Source organism: Globicephala melas, chromosome 1, assembly GCF_963455315.2.
Source record: "Globicephala melas chromosome 1, mGloMel1.2, whole genome shotgun sequence".
Taxonomy (NCBI): Eukaryota; Metazoa; Chordata; class Mammalia; order Artiodactyla; family Delphinidae; genus Globicephala; species Globicephala melas.
In genome coordinates this window covers 50,300,111-50,320,469 of record NC_083314.1, presented here as the reverse complement: position 1 = coordinate 50,320,469, position 20,359 = coordinate 50,300,111, and the positions used below count along the sequence as shown (strand labels likewise).

Sequence of the window (20,359 nt, the reverse complement as noted above, 5' to 3'; positions counted from 1 at the left end):
ATCTAGATTTACACTTTAAGACTTGTTTTCTTAACATTTCAGAAGTGCCAAAGCAGCAACCTATGTTTTTATTAATTATACAAGCAATAATTGGCTTTCGTGAGCACCTGCCGTGCTTCGTCCTTGAGCGCAAGAACAGCACAAAGTTCCCACCATTATTTTGATTATACTGAAGTAGCACAAGGACATTTCCTTGCGTTCCCACCACTCTGATTATACTGAGGACATCTCATGGATCAGTGCCCAAAGCACTCAGTGCTTCTTTTGCAGGCCCCCGGTTTGCCGGGGGCGGGGGGGCGCTCGAAGCATTCAGAACTGTTCACAACTCTGGCTTATTTGCGTGCCCCCGGTTTGCCGGGGGGGGCTCAAAGCAATCAGGACTGTTTGCAGTTCTGGCTTATTCGCCAGCCCCCAGTTTGCTGGGGGGGGCTCATGGGTCACGTCTCCTTTCCATGTCCTCAGTTATCCCACTACATCCCCCCAAAAAAACTTGCTGGGATTTTGATTGGGATTGGATTGAATCTATAGATCAAGTTGGGAAGGACTGACATCTTGACAGTATTGAGTCTTCCTATCTGTGAACATGGAATATCTCTCCATTTATTTAGTAGTAGTTCTTTGATATCTTTCATCAGTGTTTTGTATTGTTCCTCATATAGATTGTACCTATTTTGTTAGATTTATATCTAAGTGTTTCATTTTGGGGACACTAATGTAAATGGCTATGTGTTTTTCCTTTAGAATTCCACTTGTTCCTTGCTGGTATATAGGAAAGTGATTGGCTTTTGTATTATTAACTTTGTATTCGCCAATGTTGCTATAATTGCATATTCATTCCAGTTTTTTGGTTGATTCTTTGGGATTTCTATATAGACAAATGTGTCATCTTCAAGCAAAGATAGTTGTATTTCTTCCTTCTGAATTATTATACAGTTGACCCTTGAATACTGCAGGGGTTAGGGGTGCCCACCCCTTGCACAGTCAAAAATCTGCATATATGTTTTGACTCCCCCCAAACAACTACTGATAACCTGCTGTTGACCAGAAGCCTTACTGATAACATAAGCATTTGATTAACATGTTTTATATATTATATGTTAGTATATACTGTATTCTTGTAATACGGGAAGCTAGAGAAAAAATGTTAAGAAAATCATAAGAAAAATACATTTACAGAACTCTACTATATTTATCAACAAGATGAATCATCTGTCAGTACTTATATCAATATTGTTTTATATGATACAAAACACTGTATATATTATACATATTACTAACTAGACATCAGAAATGAAAAGATAATGTGAAACAGAAAATATTAGTTACAGGTACAGTGATTCATGCATTGATGTTGTAGAAGCAGCAATGTGATTGCTTTATGATAGCCTAAAGTAATCAATATGATTCCTTCATGGTAGCCTAGCCTAACTAACGAATGACTTATAAAATTTTTATGACATTCAGTATTATATTCATAATACAGTATTGGAAGCATTGTTTCATTTTTTTAAAAAAACACTTACCTGTGATGATAGGCTGATGAGCAGTTTCTCCAGTTATGAGAGACATACTGTACAGTAATATAATTCTTTGAAAGCACAGTTATAAAAAAGTAAGCAAATGAAGACATTTTTATATTAAATATCACTCATCTTATGCCTATGTAAGGATAGACCAGTATTTACATGTATTTTATGCATTCATGACATACCTTTTAAAATTTTTTTGAATATTTCTAGGCTACGCGGTTCACCTACAAGTTTGTTCAACTTGTCATAAACCTCCAAAACTTTTTAATATATTTACTGAAACAAATCTGTGTGTAAGTGGATCTGTACAGTTCAAATCCATGTTGTTCAAGGGTCAGCTGTGCTTTCTATTTCCTTTTCTTATCTTATTGAATTATCTAGGACTCCTAGAACAGTATTGAAAAGCAGAGGTGAGAGGGGACATCCTTACCTTATTCCTGATTAAGTATTTTTTATGGTTCTGTTTTGTTGCTGTTATTTGTTTACTAGTTATAACTCTTTAAAAATATTTTTAATGGATGCCTTAGGGTTCTCAACATATGTTTTTAATTTATCACAGTTGATCCTCATGTAATATTATACTATTTCATGTAGATTAAGAACTTTAGAACAATAGATTTACATTTCTCTCTTCCCATCCTTTGTGCCATTTTTGTGATACATTTTAATTGTGTATATGTTATAAGCTCCTTAATGCATTTTTATTTTTGCTTTAAAGTATTTATTTTGAATAAGCAACATTTAAGTAATAAAAATATTAAAATAAATTACCTATTTATTTTTAAAAGTTCCAATCCTTTGCACCCAAATTTCCCTTCAGTATAATGTTCCTTCTGCCTGGAAAATTTTAACATTTCCTATAACATAAATATGTTGGCAATGAATATTCTCAGCTTTTGTTCATCTGAAAAAGTCTTTGTCTTCATTTTTGAGTGATACTTTTTCTGGGTATAGAATTCTGGGGTGATAGTTCTTTTTCTTTTAGAACTTCAGAGACAGTTTCATTGCTGTCTGGTCTGCATAGTTTCTGACAATAAATCTATAGTCATTCTTTGTTCTTCTGTATATAACGTGTTTTTTTTTTTCCCCCTTTGATGCTTTCAAGATTTTCTCTTTATCATTGTTTTTCTGCAGTTTAATTCTGGTGTCCCTTGGTAGAGTTTTCTTTATTTGTTCTGGTTGAAATTTACTGAGCTTTTTGCAGATGAGTTTTATAATTTTCATGAGATCTGGAAATTTATTTCTAATTAAAAATCTTTATTGAAGTATGATTGACATACAAAAAGCTGTATATGTTTAATGTATACAACTTGATGAATTTGGAGATAATTATATACCTCTGAAACCATCACCACAGCCAATACGATAAACATATTCATCACCTGCCCTCTTTATTTTTATTTTATTTTATTTATCTTATATGTTTATTTATTTATTTTGGCCATGCCACGTGGCTTGTAGGATTTTAGTTCCTCAACCAGGGATTGAACCCAGGCCCTTGGCAGTGAGCACGCAGAACCGTAACCACTGGACCACCAGGGAATTCCCTATTTTTATTTATTTTTAAATTTTTGTGATAAGAACACTTAACATAAGATCTACCCTCCTAGAAAATTTGGAGAATTTTTGTCTTCAAGTATTTTTTCCCCTTTCTTCTTCTTCTAGGATGCCTATATTAGACTGCTTGTTATTTCCTTGTGGATTGTTGGGGCTCTGTTCTTTTTTTTTCTCTGAGTCTCTTCCCCTCCACCTCCCCACTGTGTGCTTCATTTTAGGTACTTTCTCTTGCTGTCTTCAAATTCAGTGATCTTCTGTTGCATTTAATCCCATCCAGATTATTTTTCATTTTAGACATTATATTTTTAAGTTCTACATATTCTACTTGGATCTCTTTTATGTCCTTTATTTATTTCTTTATTATGTTCATACTTTCTTTATATACATAAGCATATTTATAAGATTTATAATAACTTTTAATGACCTTAACTGCTAATTTTATCATCTTCATCATTTCTGGGTTTTGAATTTATTTTCCTTCTTTTTTTTTTTTTTTTGACTGCACCACAGCATGTGACATCTTAGTTCCCCAACCAGGGATCGAACCTGTGCCCCCTGCAGTGGAAGCACGGAGCCCTAACCAATGGACCACCTGGGAATTTCCTATTTTCCTTCTTGATGTGGTCACATTCTCCTACCTCTTTGCATGGCTGGTAACTTTGATTAGCTGCTAGACATTATGAATTGTTGAGCTTCACTCAGTTAATTTACTTGGAATCGATCATTTTGAGTTTTGCTTTTAAGATTTGTTAGGGCGGGTAATATCAATTGAATTGTGTTCCTTTAAAATTCATATGTTGAAGCCCTAACCCACAATGTGATAGTATTTGGAGGTGGGGCCTTTGGGAAGTAGAGTTCGATGAAGTTGTGAGGGTGGAGCCCTCGTGATGGGATTAGTGCCCTTATAAGAAGAGAAACCAGAGAGCTTGCTCTCCTCCATGTGCATACACCAAGGAAAGGCCGTGAGAGCACACAGCAAGAAGGCAGCCATCTGCAAGTCAGAAAGAGAATCCTCACCAGGATCCAACTATGCTGTGTCAACCGAAAAAAATTGCACAACCTGTAAGTAGAGAGTTATGTTTTATTCAGCAGACATTCTTAATACTCCAAGCCTGGGAGACAGCCTCTCAGATAAACGCTGAGAAAACTGTTCCAAAGAGGAAGGGGGGGAAAACCAGGATATATAGGAGTTTTTATAACAATACCAGGTAGTTGGAACAAAAGACTACTCTAAATAAAACAAAACTAGATATCTCAAGTTATGGAATTTAGTTAGCACTTTTTTTTTTTTTTTTTAGCACTTTTTTATGTAGGGGAAGATGCAAGAGTCTGGGTTCACTGAAATAATTCCTTTGATATGCACCTCAGCTATCTGGGGCCAGTATCCTATGATTTCCCATCCTGAGTTTCCTCAGGCTGCACCGTTGGAAGTAGCTGCAGTCCGATGGCTGCTAGATGGTGGGCATTCCTTGTTTTTATCCTGAGTTCCATCAGGGCTCACCATCTATCTGGGGTAGCTACAATTGCTGATGACTTCGACATCCTTTATTTACTGATATGGCAAGCGATATTTTATTTCTTAGCTGGAACCCTGATCTTGGGCTTCCAGCCTCCAGAACTGTGAGAAAATACATTTCTGTTGTTTAAAGCTACCTAATCTAAGTTATTTTGCTATAGAACCCTTAGCAGGCTAAGACTGCTAGTCCAGAGAAACCTTCAGTCTAGAGCTAATTTGGCTCCACCACTGAGGCATTACCTTTCTGAGGATTCACCTGGATGTGTTAAGAGGTCTTTCCATTCTGCCTTAGTGGGAGCACTTAATGTTTCTCAGCTCTCTGTGAGCTCTGGGTATTGTTTGGCCTCTTGCTTCTTATCGTTTGTTTCCCCAGCCTCAGAGAACATCCCCTTCCCCCACCTTATGCACACATCAGTACTCATCCAGAAACTTGAGGGGTCCCTCTGCAGACCTGCAGAGCTATATCTCTCTGTGCCAATCCCTACTCTCCATACCTACCTGTGTATTAGCATCCTTTTCCTCCCCAAACTGGAATCTGTCTCCTCAGTTCATCTATTTCTATTACCTCTTTCTCTGCTACAGACTGAACTCTCCAGGCTGTCAGGTGAGGCAGTTTAAGACTCACCGCTCAGTTGCAGCACTGTTATTTAACATCTGTAACTCATTATTTTCGACCTGTTTATGGCAGGACAGTGGGAGCCATAACTTTGTTTTGAATGATGAAGTTTTCTTAATACAGAAAACTCAGCCTAAGAAAGTTACTCACAGTCCTACTGCCAAAAGATAGTTTTCACTCCTGTTCCTTTCATAGTGATTTCCCCGTTGTTTAGATTTCTTTTGTTTTTCCTGACATTTCCTGTGCTGGAGAGACCTGACACCAGCATGGTCATCTTCCTTGGTAGATAAACTGACTGTATGTTTGTCAATTCCTGTCTTTATCTTTGAAATTCAGAAGGTTACAATGAACTAACTGTTGGACTCTTTTTCATTAATTTTTTTTTTTTTTTTTTGCGGTACGCTGGCCTCTCACTGTTGCGGCCTCTCCCATTGTGGAGCACAGGCTCCGGACGCGCAGGCTCAGCGGCCATGGCTCATGGACCTAGCCGCTCCGCGGCATGTGGCATCTTCCCAGACTGGGGCACGAACCCGTGTCCCCTGCATCGGCAGGCAGACTCCCAACCACTGTGCCACCAGGGAAGCACCATTAATTTTATCAAAAAATATTTTCATTTTTAAAAATGATTTTTTTCCAAACTGATATCCAGAAAAGTTGTACAACTAATGGTATGTTAGTGTCTGTTTTCTCCATACCTTTTGGTTATATAACCCATGGGATTTCATGTGGTTGTTAAAAACTCAAATGTTAATTCTTGAAACAGGGTTAAATACAAAAATATTTTTTCTGACCGAAAGCTGTACATAGTCTAATTGTTTCATATCCATTTTTGGTTACTGACAAAGTCGAGCTTTTAAAATGGTTTATTAGCCACTTTAATTTATTTTGATGAATTATCTGTTCTCTGCCTATTTTTCTCTTGAGATATGCTCATCTTAATGAGTGGAAGAAAGTTTGCTTAGTCAATTTTTGCTTAGTGAAGTGAAGGAATTTTGGCTGTCATAGGCTAGAAATGTATTTTTCTAAATTGTCATTTTCCTTTTTTGAAATAGAAGTTCACAAGTTAGGAATATCAAATCTGTTAGTCTTTTTCTTTTACTTCTGCCTCTGATCTCATACCTACAAAGCTCTTCCCCGCTTGAAGGTTTAAAATTGGTTTCTCACTCATCATAATCTGCAGTATATTATAGACAAAAAGGGAACTGTTATTTGTTTGAGAGACCATGATATGCCCTGCACTTTCTTATGTTGTCTCATTTTAAGTTACTCATAAAACAGGATATCTGGGATATTAGACTTATAATTCTTATTTTACAGACTAAGCAACTGAGGTGTGAGAGGTTAAATAATTTCTTAATTAGAAAGTTTCACTGCAAAAACTTAAACTCAGATTTGTCTGTTCGCATTGTTCTTCATGGTTCTGCATATGCATAAGCATCTAGAGGGAGACAACTCATATCTTTTTCAGCTTAAATGACCTACTATGCTAAGCAGATGCTCAATACGTCTTAGGAAATTTAACTCTAGTGAACACATGGCAACTAGATGTGTCATTTTTCCAGCTGAAGTCTCAAATAATAGCCTTTAGAAGCTTTATTCAAATTGCAATGCAGCAATGAACTTTAAATTAGGATCAGCTCACTTTTTTTTTGTATAGAAAAAATTCTGAAAGTTCACAAGAGAAATAATTATTCAGAATAGGCATTATCTGTTTTCTAGTCGTTCTGATGAGTTTTGAAATATTTATCTGTCTCAAATTCCCTTCGTCTAAGACACTAACAGCAATGGAATGCCTAACCTTTCCACTGTTGGTGCTAATGCCTTACGCAAAATTATAGTCATCCAAAGACTTCAATTAAACTGCTCATCTGCACTAAGAATAAATAAAACATAAACCTCCATTTTATAGTAACACACGCATATACACAAATCAAAAGATTAATTTACCTTAAAGAAGATCCAAGGATCATGGGAATTCTACATGCTGATTTGGAGGGGAGAGAAGTGACAAGTTTAGACACCAAAGAGAAACTTGCCAAACTCGTGATGTTGCCCAAGGTGAAATTCTGAGTTAGAAGCACATTTACCATGTCTAAATGACGTAACTAAGTAGAATCTAAATCAATGTGACTTTAATATAAATGGTGTTCTGTGCCTCCTGTGTAATGCTCTCAGAGTGCTAGGCCAGGCAAGTCTCCAGGGCCAGAAGACCTGTTGGGTTCCTGAGTCATCTTTGGGCTGGGGGTCCATTGGGAAATAAAGCTTTGGAGGTTAATAAAGACTGGGACCCTGAATGTTTCAGTATTCAGCAAGTCTGCTTAGCAACCAATGTCCTAGCAAAGGTCATAAGCAAAGAAAAATTGTGAAAGCTGTGAGAGAAAAAAGGAAGAGACAAGAATTGCCCTGAATTTGAGACATAATCTAATTAGGTACAGACTAAGAGAGAAAGAGAATGAGAGGCATGAAAAATATTGGGACAGTGCCTTAAAATTACAAAGTTCTTTTATGTTTCTTTATTGGACCTTCATGAGAACTTCAAGAGAAAAATATTGTTATGGCAGAAAACTAGACCCAGAGAAGTTAAGTTGACCCAAGACAAACAGCTAGAACAGGGCAGCCCAAAATACATTTTCCACCCCTGGGTCCACATCTCATGTTTTCTGGTGCCTTATGCTTTCTGCTGCATAGGAATGAAGAATATAGAACATTCTGTAATGTAGGTGCTAATTCTGTCATGTGGGATATAGAAAGGACTAAAGTAGTCAAGACTGTCTTCCAGGGGAAAGTGAGATTTGAGTTGACCTGTGTGGGAATTGGTGAGGGGGAATGGTTGACAGTGAAGTTTTGAACTAGATTGACTGAGTCGAACTTCACCACTGCCACTTTTCAGCCATGTAAACTTGGCAAATTGATTAACTTCTTTGTAACTCAGATTTCTCATCTGTAAAGTGTGGATAACTTTTGTATCATAAATGGGTTAAGATTTGTAAAGTGTCTAGAATAGTTCTTGACAGTTGTACACCCTCAATAAATGATAGCATGATAGTTAATCTCTAAAAAAAAATTGGTTTCTTTTTGATTCATGGCTAAAAAGAAAACTTAAAGTTTTAATCTAGCTGGATTATAATTTGGGGTGTGTAATTTTGTGTTTCTGTGCCAGTTCTACACTGTGTCAACTGAAAAAAAATGCACAACCTAAAAGTTGTATGTGAGTTATGTTTTATTTGGGGACCTTACTGAGGACTGTAGCCTGGGAGACAGCCTCTCATCTGATCATCTGTATTTTATGGTTTTTTTCAGTGAACGTATATTATTTTTGTCATAGAAAAAACATTTAGAAAACAATCAGTTTCTCCTTTGTAAAATGAGGACTGGAGCTTCTTTTTCACCTGCAAGAGGAACAGGCAGGCTTGTTCATTAGTATCCTACCTTTTCCCATTTTCCTGCTTTATTTCACAAAAGCAAATGGTTAGAAAAATTTAAACCCTGTTTTTGCAAGACATGAATAATCTACTTACCACATTCTATTCAATTTCCTTTATTTTGACCTCTTCAGAGGAAGTTTAGATGAGGGATGAAAACGTGAATGGGCAAGTATGGATTAGCTGTTATCATTCTAATGAATGAAGCCTCAGACACTGTCCAGCCCAGCTCTTCAGAATTCTCTGCCTTAGTGTATAGACCTAGACTACAGCTAACAGTGATGTTACTTCACTTCCCATTAACAGGTTATTGCCCATAAGAGTGTTTGGTCAAAGTAACAGGGATCTGACATTTCTTTGTTCTCCAGCCTTACAACTAAGAGTACTGTCAATGAAAAAAATTAATAGTCGATCTAAGAAAGAAATGGGAAATTTTATTCGAGCCAGCCTGAGAATTATAACCCAGGAATTATAACCTTGTCTTTCAGGAAGCTCTGAAAACTGTTCCACCTGTTAGAGGTCAAGGCACAGTTACATCAGTGTTTGAGACAAAGGGTTATACATCAAAGTAACATACTGACAGTTTACATAGTTCAACAAGGCAATTAGTAGGTTGTTGTGACCCCCCTACAGGATTGAGAAAGGAAATTTATCTCCTAAGGAGTTACTTTGCTGGAGCCAGGAGGAAATTGGTTTTTTTTGCTTTTATTTTTGTTTTTTGGCAAGTAGGCATTCCTGTGTCTTTCAAGGGGATCTAGTTAATGTATACTGCAGATGTACAATACACAGTAAAGCAGGTAGTGGCTCAAATGCACAGAGAGAGAATTTTATGTTTAATTTTTCTTGTCCTGTCTTAACATTATTTCATCAGCACCCCATCCTGCCCTACTTTTAGAAAATTTATTGTAATATTCAGCATGAGATTTAAAGTAGGTAAACCTGGAATTATAAAAGAAGTTCTGATCTTAAATGAATTAAAAATCAGGGCTGGGTCTTAGTTTGCAACTAACTTTTTCACTCAAATAATTGATAGTTTTTACATGAATTAGATGCTGTGATTTGTATTGAATATAAGAAAAGAAGGATTTTAAATTTCACGTGATGACCTGGCTCCAGTGTCTGTTAAGAGTATCCTCAACAAGTAACTGGATCTATTAAGCAGTTACTGTCAAAAGGAGCCCTTCAGTAGTTCTTTAGTGCAATTCTCTGGAAGTTGCATTCTCTGGCCAACTTAGAGTAGCTGTTCCCTGCCTATTTTCCCATGAGTTCAGATGAAATTTTTAGTTTGGCAAGTCAAATTTCATACTGCCTAGTTTTTAGTCAAATGAGATACTTAGCAAATATTTGAGCAGTTGAAAGCGTCACTCCTGTATGTGTGTCTGTGCCAGTTTTGTGATCTTTATCAGAAATGTATTAATGTTTTACCATATGGCCAAAAGACCTGCTGTATATCCCTCTGAGACGTAACTTCTGTTCCTTTCTGCTTTTAGTTTCATGTATTTTCCTTCCAAAATGCTTCCACCCTCATGTTTCTAAATATCACCCAGGTGTCTATGTTTTTAAATTTTTTCTCTTGTTACAAAAGTAATACAGATAGATTGCAAAAGATTTGAAATACAGGAAAGCACAGAAGAAAATTAAAATCACATATTCTTTTATCACCCAGAAAAGTTGACTTTTTCTTTTTTAAAAAAATAAAATTTAGCATCATTCTGGTTCAGGTTTGTGACGTGCTTTTTTAGTCAGAATTATGAACATCCCACATTGTTAAATATTGTAATGCAACATAATTTTTAATGGCACTATGGATATGCCATAATTTTTTAACTTGGGGATTTTTTTTAATGTTTTATTTTTTATTGGGGTATAGTTGTTTTACAATGTTGTGTTGGTTTCTACTGTATAGCAAAGTAGAAACCCTATGCTATACAGCAGGTTCTCATCAGTTATCTATTTTATACATATTAGTGTATATATGTCACTCCCAATCTCCCAATTCATCCCACCCCCTCTTTCCCCCTTGGTGTCCATACGTTTGTTCTCTACATCTGTGTCTCTATTTCTGCCTTGCAAACTGGTTCATCTGTACCATTTTTCTAGATTCCACATAAACTTGGGGATTTAGACTGTTGCTATTTTTGCAATTAAACATAACCTTATTGATGAAAATCTTGATCACATTTGCAGATATCTCTGTTACTCCCCAGGATAAAATTCTAGAGGAGCAATCACTACATCTAAAGGAATGTGTACTTTTATAGCTTATCATGTATGTAGTTAGGTTGTCCTCCATAAAAGTTGTTTCAGTTAACACTCACATGAGATGCATGTGTATGTGCTTCTTTCCTTGTACCTTTGCTAGTACTCAGTATAAATGGACACTTCTTCAGAACACCCTCCCCTGACCTCTCCCTCTTCACCAACCCTAGTCTAAGTTAGATCTCACATTGCTTTCCTAACACTTTCAGGCATAGTATTCTATCATGACACTCTGTGGGTTTTTCATAATGTTTATCATAATTGTAATTATGTAGTTATATGACTGTCTCATGTTGGTCTCCCATCACTAGACTGCAAGTTCCATGAGGGCAGTGATCATACCTAGTTTATTTACCCCTGTATATTCAGTGCTGAGTACAATGTGAAGCACATAGTTTGTGTTCAGTACATATTTGTTAAATGAATAAATGAGCATTATTGTAAAAATAATATTCCAATTTGATAGGCAAATAACTATATCTGACTATTAATGTCTGTTTATTAGAGGTTGAACTTTATTGGCTAGCTAGTGTTAATTTTTAATCAATTGCCTATTCCTATCTTCATCCATTTTTCTGAGGAGTATATCTTTTTGATTCAAAGCTCTTCTCTGCCCCTTCTCTGGTTCTGTAGGCTCCTGTCTGAATATGGCATATATATATATATATAGTGGGTTCGTTTCCATCTTTATTTATGCCCCTATTTATGATCTTTTGTTCACTTGATTTATTGTCCATTTTTTCTATTTGGTATGTAGGCATCTGACAGTAAAACATCGTTGAAATCAGGGTGTCCTCTTGATTACTTTCTTCATGTCAATCACTGATTATCTCCCACTCCTACTTCTCCCCCACAACATTATAACTTTTGCCCTCTACTTATCTACTTATCTAGATAGTCCCAGGATTACTTGGACTTTAAAAAATCTCCCTCACCGCATTCAGTTTAACGTCAGCTTGAGTTACTCATCTAGCTTGAGGCAAAAAACATTTTTCTCTTATCTTCTTGAGATGCATTCTGTTCCTAGCTAAGAGCCTGTCATTTTGACATCTTAACCCAGGCTTGGCAAATATTGGGTTGGCTAAAAACTTCGTTCGGTTTTTTCCATAAGATGGCTCTAGTAGCACCTAGTTGTCTTTAGCTTCATTTGAAACAATTTTGTTAGGTTGTATTGTGACAGCTGTCATATCAACGTGCATTAAAAAAAAACTTATCAGAATTGGTGAATTTTTGTGTAGCTGTGAAAAGTGACCCTTTCTTTGTCCCCTGAAACACCTAGCACAGTGGTAATTTACAGTAAGCCCCCTACATATGAACCTTCAAGTTGTGAACTTTCAAAGATGCGAACGTGCGTTCCACCAGCGTCCGGTGTGAGTGAAATTGCAGCTTGCCCTCTGTCTCCTATTGCTGACGATCCTTCAGCTCTACCGTCTCCCACCTCCTTTCCTTCCTCCAGTCAGTAACTCTTCCTGCCTGTTCACTCTATGCCAGCCCCTGTATGCCAGCTGTTGTACTGTACTACTGTACTTTTTGAGGTACTGTACTGTAAGATTAAAAATGTTTTCTTTATTTTTTTGTGTTTGTTTTTTATGTATTATTTGTGTGAAAAGTATTAAAAACCTATTACAGTACAGTACTATATAGTACCTAGGCTAACTTTGTTGGACTTAACGAACAACTTGGACTTATAAACGTGCTCTTGGAATGGAACTCGTTTGTATGTAGGGGACTTACTATAATAAGTGGTTGTATTGAATCTTCAAATGGTGGGAGCATGTTGGGATGTGAAAAATCAATTATCTTTAGGTTCTCCCATTGTTCACTGGGAGAGCTTTAGGGAATTATCTCATGGCAGATCCAGAAGAAATGTAAAGAACCTAAGACCAAGGGCTGAGGCATTTTGTGAAAGTTAGTGATATAACCTTAGGAATCTAATTCCCCCTTCTCAGATCCTACTTTCATGTCAGCCTTAGGAGATAATGAGATTGTCTTCATTTTTCAGATGAAGAAACTGAAACCTAAAAGGTCACACAGTTTGTAAGTAATGACAGGCCAAGTGGCAATATGAAGAAATAGTAAAAAATAGAAAGTTTAGAAGGAATAAATTAATAGTGATTATGTCTATGTGATAGGATTTTAGGTAATTTGTATTTTTCTTTATATCTTTGTGTTTTTTCTAATGTATATTTTTTACATTTACTTATCAGCTCTAAATATAACTCCATGATCTTTCATTCTACTTTTTATAATTTTAAAAATATCCTGAATTTTATTATTTGCTTTCCTGTTAAATTTTATTCACCTGTTTGTTTTTTTAACATCTTTATTGGAGTATAATTGCTTTACAATGGTGTGTTAGTTTCTGCTTTATAACAAAGTGAATCAGCTATACATATACATATATCCCCGTATCTCCTCCGTCTTGTGTCTCCCTCCCACCCTTTCATTCTACTTTAGGTTTCCACTCTGTGGCTCTTCACTGGACCTTGGTGTCTGGATATGTTCCATGATACTCTCTACTCCTAACCTCCTGTGCTTCCAGCTTATCTTTTCAGTTATTGCCATGCATCATCTTTTTACCATATTGGGGCCTCTCTATGCCATTGGCTTCTCTCTACTAAAATCCTCTGACCCCTGCTATCTTAACTCAGGCCTCACCTATTTTTACTGCCTACCTGTTGAGTTTAGATAATCATCCATTTTTTTCCTCAACTTTATTTTTCCACTTTCTCAGCTGTCTGAGCTCCCTTTCCTTTCCTGCTATTCTCAGGAGTGGGCCTTGCTTCTGAACTCACAGAGAGAATACTGAAGCTATCAGATAGTAACTCTCTCCACCTGCTGACCCCACATTTACAGAGCCTTTCTGTATCCCTACTGGTCCTTCTTCATTTCTACTACAACAGCAGAGCTCTCCTTCCTGTCTCCTTAAGGCGAGACATTCCACCGGTGCCCTGGCTCACTCATATTCCTGGCTCCCAGGGACCTTCCACCATCCCATCTCTAACCTGCATTAAATAGTGTGTTTAATAAACATTGAATAATTTTATAAACAGAAGAAAATTAGTGACAAAAATCTTTACTGGGTAAAAGTATGGGATTTGGGGGCTTCCCTGGTGGCGCCGTGGTTAAGAATCCACCTGCCAGTGCAGCTGACGTGGGTTCGAGTACTGGTCCGGGAAGATCCCACATGCCGTGGGGCAGCTAAGCCCGCGCACCACAACTACTGAGCCTGCGCTCTAGAGCCTGCGAGCCACAACTGCTGAAGCCCGCATGCCTAGAGCCTGTGCTCTGCAACAAGAGAAGCCAGCACATAAGCCCGTGCGCTGCAATGAAGAGTAGCCCCCACTCACCACAGGTAGAGAGAGCCCGTGTGCAGTAGTGAAGACCCAATGCAGTCAAAAATAAATAAATAAAAGCATAAAAAAAAAGAGTATGGGATTTTGTAATTGAAGACTCAATCTAATTGTTATAGAGAATGTTAATTATCCTGGAAATTTTCAGTGTTTAGTTTTATAAAGAGTCCAACTACATAAAAAAGGACGAGGGAATTCCCTGGTGGTCCAGTGGTTAGGACTCCCCGCTTTCACTGCTGAGGGCCCAGAATCGATCCCTGGTCAGGGAACTAAGATCTCACAAGCTGCGTGGCCAAAAAAAACCCAAACAAACAAAAAACCCTCAAACCTTTCTACATTAAAAAGTCTATATGTTAAAAAAAAAGAGAGAATGAAATAATGCCATTTGCAGCAACATGGATGGACCTAGAGATTGTCATACTGAGTGAAGTAAGTCAGACAGAAAAGGACAAGTATCATATGATATTGCTTATATGTGGAATCTAAAAAAATGGTACAAATGAACTTATTTACAAAACAGAAATAGAGTCACAGATGTAGAAAACAGTCTTATGGTTACCAGGGGAGAAGTGGGGAAGGGATAATTGGGAGATTGGGATGGACATATACACACTACTCTATATAAAATGGATAACAAATAAGGGCCTACTGTATAGCACAGGGAACTCTACTCAGTACTCTGTAATGGCCTATATGGGCAAAGACTCTAAAAAAGAATGGATATATGTATATGTATAACTGACTCACTTTGCTGTACAGCAGAAAATAACACAACATTGTAAGTCAATTATAGCCCAATAAAAATTTTAAAAACTATATTAAAAAAAAGAGTCCATCAACTCTAAATGTATTTTATAGGGTATGAAATGTTACAGTGCCTCTTAGGAACACTATTCTTCCATTTGATTGACGTACGTTTCCTTTGATAGATGTTTCCTTTAATACTGTTCAGATTTATCTTTGACTATTTTTTTTTTTGACTGTAACTTGAAAATTTTTTCCCCTTTTTTTCATAGTTGGAGAATACCTTCAAATCAGTTATTGCACAAACTGGACCTGGAGGGACTATCAATCCAGAGCTAAAACATAAGATAAAACTTGTAAGTGTTTGCTGTTTCTGGGAAATGGATGAGAATAATTGATTATACATTTGGGTATCATTTGTGGTTAATTTTAATTTGCCTACAAATATTTTAGTTTTATATTTATTCCTATCTTTTCAAATATATTACAAATGGAGTGGCTAATCTTTTAAGATTAGAAAAAAATAAATTTCATACTCCTAAACATTTTTAATGTTCTCAAAATTAGTTAGAAAATGTAAGTTCCTCCAAAAATTCTCTTTTCTTCCCCTCACCCCAATAAATCATTGTTAAAAGTTACAGATCTTTCCAATACCAGTTTTATATGTATGTATGTCAAGTATTATTCTAAACAGTGCATGGTATCCCATTGTGTTGGTATACCGTATTTCACTTATGAGATCCGTTATTAACATTTGGGTTATTTCTAGCCTTGGCTATTAAAAAATGCTGCAGTTAATGTCCTTGAACATTTATCTAGAAGTAGAGTTGCCAAAGGTATTGAATATTTTTGTTTTGATAAATATTACTAAATTGCCCTCTAAAAGGTTTGAGCAAATTTACACTCCCACTGACAGTAAAATGTCACTATCCAATCATGTTGTTTTAACTTATACCTCTTGATTTTTACACTGAGCATCTTTTCATATGCTTAATAGCCATTTACATTTCTTATGTGAATTGCATGTTCATGTCCTTGGCCTAATTTATTGTTTCTCCTCATTAATTTGTGAAAGCTCTTTGGCTGTTTTGTGTTGGGCCAAAGGGTATGTATGCTTAAAATTTTGGTGGGAGCTGTTAATTCTGATTTGAATGGTCGAGAGTATCGTTACAACTCTTACTGCCTTATTTTATTCTGTTTCAGCTGTTGTGGTTTTACTGGGAGAAATGCAAAAACCTTGGTGCATTCAGACCCTGTTTTTTTGTTTGGACATTTGACTAAAGTGTCCAACAATTATTTACTTATTAACAATTATTTATTTATTTAAGGATGTTCAATATGACTTTTTTTATGGTAACAAAAAACTAGACAACACTTAAGCATTCATTGAAAAAAGAATTGCTTACATTATCCACCCAAACTAGGGAGTATCATGTGGTTCATAAGAAGGTTTAGGTGGATCTCGATTAATTTACATGGAAGTATCTTCTTGGTATATTGTTGGACTTTAAAAACAGGTTTTATAGAATAGCACGTTTAGTATTGTCCTTTCATGTAAAAACTGTAATGTGAGTATGTATGTGCATAAAAAGGTTTCTGAAAGGATGTTTTCTGAAATGCAGCAACAACTGTCTCTGGGTCATAGGATTTTGGAATAAGTTTTACTTTATATTTTTCTGAAGCTTGAATTAGAATTTTTAATAAGATACAATATCTGGAAAGGTCTAGGAAAACACAAAGCTTTTTGTACCTTATTGGGATAGAACAAGTCCACTTCTAGGAATTTATCCTAAAAATATTTGCACAAGTATGCAAAATGTAAGTATGAAGATAATTGTTGCAATATTTGTGATGATGAGAAATAGGAAATAGCCATAAATAATTAAATAAACAAATTTTATTATATTGACTATTTGAAGAAACTGTAGCTAGTGATACTGAAAGCCCAGCCTCTGTACTCCTGTGTCAAATTGAATCTCGGAGACATAGAGTTTTGGGTGACGTAGAAAAGAATAGCTTTATTGCTTTGCCAGGCAAAGGGGGACACAGCAGGCTCGTGCCTTGAAAACTATGTGTCCCAACCCAGGGGAGTTTGGTGAGGAGTTTTATGGCAACAGTTCAAGGGTGGAGTTGCTGATAAGATTAGGGTGTGTGCAGGGACTGCATTCCTTTAATCTCGTCTCAGGTAATCTTGATGAGTTTTTCTGGTTCCTTTAGTCTGGCCTCAGGTGGTCTTCTCTGGTATGAAGAATGCTGACATCTTCCATTTGTTATGTTTTAATTCTATGAAGAGCTTAAAGACATTGTTATGTATATCCTTTGAGGCAGAACCAGGACCCTGTTCCAAGGCTGTACTGTTTTTTCTTGGCTGTTTCTCCCTTGACTCTGCATCCCTTCCCTTCCTGGATTAGCAGCTGTTCATATCTGCTCTTTGGAACTCATTAAGGTCATGGAGGCTGGAGTCTGTTCCCTACAAGAAGCGGGGGACATGGAAAGGCTTCTGTGCCCAGGAGCCCAACAGGGTCCTGCTCAGTTTCACTAGGAAACATGTTGATCTATATTTACTGATATGGAAAGAAGTCTGTGATATGATACTAAAAAGCTGGAGAAGTAATGACCTTATTTTCATATTCAGTAAAGGTATTTTTATGTGCATATGGACAACAATGGCTACTATCTTTGCTTAACTATGTTTTCCAGCATTTTCTATAGTGTGCATTGCATTTCTTTTCTGCCATTTAGAATGCTTGAAATTATGCCATAGAATATTTATTTTATGTGAGCTAAAGCTAATTATGTTAGCTGAGCTAAAGAACTGTCTAGGAATTTCTGGGGAGTTGTGGCATTGCAGTATTATGCAAGAATGATTTCTCAACTCTGGAAATGTTGGAATTCACTGCCTTTTTTGGTTGTTATAACTTTTTTTAAAACTGGAAACTGGGACTTCCCTGGTGGTCCAGTGGTTAAGACTTTGCGCTCCCAGTGCAGGGGGCTTAAGTTCAGTCCCTGGTCAGAGAACTAGATCCTGCATGCCACAACTAAAAGCCCACATGCCACAACTAAAAGATCCCACATGCCACATCTAAAGATCCCTCATGACTCAACAAAAAGATCCTGCATGCCACAACTAAAGATCCCTCATGCCGCATCGAAGATCCCGCATGCCACAACTAAGACCCGGTGCAGCCAAATAAATAAATATTAAAAAAAAAAACCTGGAAACTGATTTTTAAAATAATACTGTGACTTAAATTCATTCACTCAATAATAATGTTATTTTTGCCTTGTTACTTTTTAAATTTATACTTTCTTATTTTGATATTTTGTCACCCAGGATTCCAGTGGTGTCTACTTATATTGTATTTCAATTTTCTATTTATTAGGTTGTATCCAAGTTTCCAGAGGGTTTACTTATTTCTAAACTTCTTGGAGAGTTTGAGGTGAGTGTTTTCTTTTTCACCAGCCATGTTTTTTTATGGCCTGCTTATGATTGATAAAAATTTTGTTGCTATTCCTTGGATCCTCCAAGTCTATGCTCTAGAACTTAAACATCTTGCTTTGCATTTTGGTGGCCTCTTCTTTACTAAAAGAGTTAAGAATCTGATTCTTAATAAATACTTCATTATGCATAGGAAGAATATTTTTACCACTATTATTATATTATTAGAATAAAAGTTATTTTTCATGCCTGATAATACTAAGTGTCAGTGGGGATATGGAGAAACAGAATAACTCATACACTGCTTGTGGGACAAAACCCCTTTGGAGAGCATTTTGGCAATATCACTTTACTTGAGGATGTGCACCCCTGATGGTTCAGGAGTTCTATTAATACTTCTACAGATACACTTTAGAGAAACTCTTAAACATGTGCACATGCAGACATACATGTGACACACACATTGCAGTACAGTAAAAAACTGGAAACAAATTAAATGGCTATCAGTAGGAGAATGGATAAATAAATTGAGATTGACACTTATACAATGGAGTAATATGTAGCAGATAAAATAAATGGACTAGATTTCATCCATGCAACATGAATCATTTTTGGAACAATTATGTTTTAGTGAAAAAAAATCACATTGCAGAATGATAATTCAGATACTGCCATCTACCCAATTTTTAAAAATGGTTAGGCGTGCCAGTCTCTATTTGGAATGCCTTTCTTATAGCAGTTCATTTGTTTTCACAACAGAGTGAGGCACAGAAAGGTAACTTGCCTAAGGGTCAGGTAGCCAATAATGGGTGGAGCCAGGATTTGAAACCCTGGCAGTCTGGCTTCACTATCCTAACTCTTAACTACTATGTCATGAACACTGTCACATATTTGTACATATGAACACGGATGTTGTGAGATACTACATAGCATACTGGTTAAGATACATCACCTCTATGTGCTATTTCATAGATGATATGTAAAGTCAGAATAATATTACCTACTTTATAGAGTTTTGTCAAGTTTAAATGGCTTAAAATAAAGTAATTAGAACAGTGCCTGCCACGTAGTAATTGTTCGATAACTGTTAAAACTCATAGTAGAATAAAAAGAAGAAAACTTAGAAAAGATGCATATCATCCCTCAGTGATGGAGAAAACTTAATTTCACATTGTGAATTTAAATGAATCTTTTAGAGCCAAAAAGTTTATTTCAAATAGGCCCATGAGAGAAAGCTAAAACAAAGAGTCTTGATGTGTTTTGGATTAACAAGTCAAGTCACTTATCTAAAAATGAAATTACAGAATAAAGTGTAGGGACTTCCCTGGTGGCTCAGTGGTTAAGAATCTGCCTGCCAATTCAGGGGACATGGGTTTGAGCCCCGGGCCGGGAAGATCCCACATGCGTCGGAGCAACTAAGCCCACGCGCCACAGCTACTGAGCCTGTGCTCTAGAGCTCGCGAGCCACAACTACTGAGCCTGTGTGCCACAACTACTGAAGCCTCTGCGCCTAGAGCCCATGCAGTGCAACAAGAGAAGCCACCACAATGAGAAGGCCGCATACCGCAACGAAGAGTAGCCCCCACTCGCCACAACTAGAGAAAGCCCACACGTAGCAATGAAGACCCAACACGGCCAAAAATAAATAAAAAGAATAAAGTGTAAAATAGAGTAATAAAGTAATAGAATATGACTTAATTGTCACAAAATTTATGGGTAAAAATAAACTTCCTATGCTAGATTCACAACTCAAAGTGAATAGTTTTCTACAACTAACATTTTAGCAAAAGTAGCTTCCTGTAATAAAAATTCATGGAGTTAAGATTAAAAGTCAACAATCTTGGAGAAATTAAAATAAACCTTTTTTTTAAAATAGGATTTGTTTTTATATTGGAGTATAGTTGATTAACAATGTTGTGTTAGT

General features: G+C 36.5%; 1 protein-coding gene across 3 annotated transcripts in view; it reads left to right on the top strand.

Moving 5' to 3' along the window:
• TDRD5 (tudor domain containing 5) overlaps window positions 1–20,359 on the top strand; it is an 89,614-nt gene that overhangs the window by 13,100 nt on the left and 56,155 nt on the right. For all 3 annotated transcript variants that reach the window (XM_060285832.1, XM_060285831.1, XM_060285839.1), the window contains exons 4-5: window positions 15,269–15,352; window positions 18,380–18,436. In XM_060285832.1, coding sequence (XP_060141815.1) covers window positions 15,269–15,352; window positions 18,380–18,436 — 141 coding nt within the window. The remainder of the gene's footprint in view (window positions 1–15,268; window positions 15,353–18,379; window positions 18,437–20,359) is intronic.